General features: G+C 55.5%; 1 protein-coding gene across 2 annotated transcripts in view; it reads left to right on the plus strand.

The window, feature by feature from the left end:
* KIAA0195 (KIAA0195 ortholog) overlaps nt 1–2,892 on the plus strand; it is a 55,219-nt gene that overhangs the window by 29,605 nt on the left and 22,722 nt on the right. The window contains exon 1 of one of the 2 annotated variants that reach the window (XM_011979004.1): nt 1,342–1,578. The exons of the other annotated variant lie outside the window; for it this stretch is intronic. Within the exon in view, the coding sequence (XP_011834394.1) occupies nt 1,525–1,578 (54 nt within the window). The 5' untranslated portion in view covers nt 1,342–1,524. Of the gene's footprint in view, nt 1–1,341; nt 1,579–2,892 lie in introns of those variants that run through there. 2 annotated transcript variants of the gene reach the window in all.

The raw sequence follows: 2,892 nt of genomic DNA on the forward strand, positions 1-2,892 counted from the left end.
ACAGTGGCTGGCATGGAAGCTGACCCCCACTGCCAACCTTTCCTGCTCTCCATGGAGTCTTCCTGTTCTTAACCTCTGGACTGCCTGGGCCCTCCCTTCTGTTCTCACTCAGCACTCTGTTTAGGGGCCCCACAGGGAGCTGCGCTCATGAAAGGGAATGGGGAGGCTGGCTTGGGCTGCTGAGGCTCCTTCTTCCCTGCAGCTTGAGATGGTGTCGTCTAGGAAACGGAGGGCCCTGGAGAAACATGCTCAGGCTCCAGCTCACACTCTCCAGCTCTGGAACCTGTGAGACTGTTTCTTCTCCCCTAGGGTGTGTAACCCCATTATAAGGATGGCTTTAGGCAGAGAAGTGTCCCATCCACTCCTCATGCCTTGGCCCCTCCTTCACTCAGGGTGTCTGTGCTGTGAGCATCCCGTATGTCAAACTCGAGGTCCCTGAATGATGCCCTTGGAGCCACGACTGACTTAGGCTCTGCCTGATGCTCTGGCACGTGCTGAGGCAGGAGCTCCAGGTATCTGGCCTCCTCTCTGCCTCAGGGATGCCGGGCCTGGGCATTCCTGGGCAGCCTCATGGGCCCAGCAGCACTTGGGCAGGTATGTCTGAATGTATTGGGGCATCACCGGCTGCTGGCCCAGCTCTTCCCTGCATGGCTGTTAGGGTGTCCATGCTACCTGGCAGGAAGGTGTTGGAGTCTTCAGAGGCCCTTTGGGCTGGCTCTTCCCCCTCTACTGGATCCTTCCTTCTACCCGCTGCCTGGCCTTGGGCTTTGCCTTCCTAGAAGTCACTGCTTGAGTCTTCTCAGAGGCCAGTCCATCCCGTCCCCCTCCACACAGGATGTGCTGCTATTAATAACCCACAAGTCCCCTCTCCCCTCCTTCCTGCAGCTGTAACTATGGAAAGGGCTGTTGGCTTGGCTCTGTGCTGGGGAGTCGTCATGTGATTTGGGGGGTTCTTGTGGATGATGGGCTCACCCAGTGACTTGGGGACAAAGGACAGGTAGTTTGGGAAGAGAGCTGGGATTTGTGTGTCCCAGGGTTCCCCTTGATACTGGCAGTTGTCTTCAGGTTTCTGGGACCGGGGCAGTTTCTCCTCCATCTGTCCCTCTGTCTGTCCATATCCTAGCTGCATGGTGCCCCTCAGCTCACCTCGCAGTGGCCTCCTCTGAAGAGCAGGCCAAGCTCCTGGACATCTGGCAGCGCATCGGACAAACTTTCTCTTCTCTATGCTCCTGTTTCCTCCCTCCTTCTCTTTCCTCTCCTCCCCTCCCTCCCGCCCTTCCAGGGCTGCTGCCTCCTCCTCCCTCCCTGAATCTGCAGCGTGACTAGAAATAGGCTGAATTAATCAGCAGATTGAAGCTCTGCTCTGCTGCGCCGATTCTCCGCAGCACCCGGCTCCTTGCTCACACACTCTCAGCTGTCTCCATCTCTTCTCTCGTCTTCTCGCTCTCTCTCTTCACCCTCCCCGCTTTGAGGGAGGTGTTGGAAGTTCTTGCAGCTGACTGCTTGTGGCTCAGGCTCTGGCCCATGCTCTTCAAGCAGGCAGAGCTATGGATGCCCCATCAGGGCAAAGGCAACAAAGTGAGTATGCTGGCGGGGCTTTTATGCTTCTCTTTAAAATGCTGTGTTCTCTGCTTTGTGTGGGAGTCTTTGGGTTAGCGGTTGCTGTGAGCGTCCTGAAGACAATGCAAAATGGGAGGCTGCTTGAATGAGCATGGGTAGCCGGGACCTGGGAAGGGGACTGGGAATGAGAGCCAGAAGGCCAATGTGCCTGGGGAGCTGCCAGCCAGGTGCCTGAGTCACCCAGTGCAGGACTGGACCCAAGCCTCCCAGGGGATACCCTGCCAAGGCATGTGAGGACCTGGGTTTCCATGCACAGGTGATAGTAGCTCAGGGCCAGGATGTCATCCCTCCTCAGGGCCAATGAAGGCATTTTGAAGGCACAATGAAGAACCACGTGGGGAACTAAGACAAAAGCCAACAGGGTGGGGAGGATTTTTTCGTAGGTCCTGATGGCTACAGGAGGTGGGGAAGAATGTGGGTGAAAGTGTTAAGGTCAGCATGAGCCAGGAAGAGGAAGAAGCAGCTCCGCTCGAGGCTCTGATTTGCCTGGCTGCAGACAGAGTCCATCTGTGTCTGGCTCAACTCAGAAGAGTGTGTAGTGGCTGAATCTCTGCTTCCATGATTCGGGCATTGTGTGGAGTCCAGCTTTGTGTCCCTTCTATACCTGCACTGACGACAATAGTGGGGACCCAGAGAGGGGGCCAGGCTTGAGATGGAGTTTCACTATGTTGCCCAGGCTGGTCTCGAACTCCTGGGCTCAAGCGATCCACCGGCCTCAGCCTCCCAAAGTGTTGGGGTTACAGGCATGAGCCACCATGCCCAGCCAGCCAGTTCTAATTAGTAGTTATCTGCTGTTGTCAAGGCTGAAGGTCAAGGTCTAAATTTATAACCTGTCTACCTGAGCCTAGGGGACCTTGATTCTGTTGCTCCTGAGACAGCTGGAATAGAAAGGAGAGCAGCTGCTGTGCCCAGAACGCCATGCAGGAGCTCTGAAAGGGGACAGGGCGGCCGGGCGCAGTGGCTTATACCTGAATTTCCAGCACTTTGGGAGGCCAAGGTGAGCGGATCACGAGGTCAGGAGTTCAAGACCAGCCTGGCCAACATAGTGAAACCCTGTCTTTACTAAAAATACAAAACTTAGCTGCACATGGTGGCGCATGCCTTTAGTCCCAGCTACTGTGGAGGCTGAGGCAGGAGAATCACTTGAACCCAGGAGGCGGAGGTTGTGGTGAGCCATTGAGCCACTGCACTCCAGCCTGGGCGACAGAGCGAGACTCCATCTTTTTTTTTTCCTTTTTCTTTTTTCTTTTTTTTTTTTGAGATGGAGTCTCG

Source organism: Mandrillus leucophaeus, unplaced genomic scaffold, assembly GCF_000951045.1.
Source record: "Mandrillus leucophaeus isolate KB7577 unplaced genomic scaffold, Mleu.le_1.0 Scaffold1, whole genome shotgun sequence".
Taxonomy (NCBI): domain Eukaryota; kingdom Metazoa; phylum Chordata; class Mammalia; order Primates; family Cercopithecidae; genus Mandrillus; species Mandrillus leucophaeus.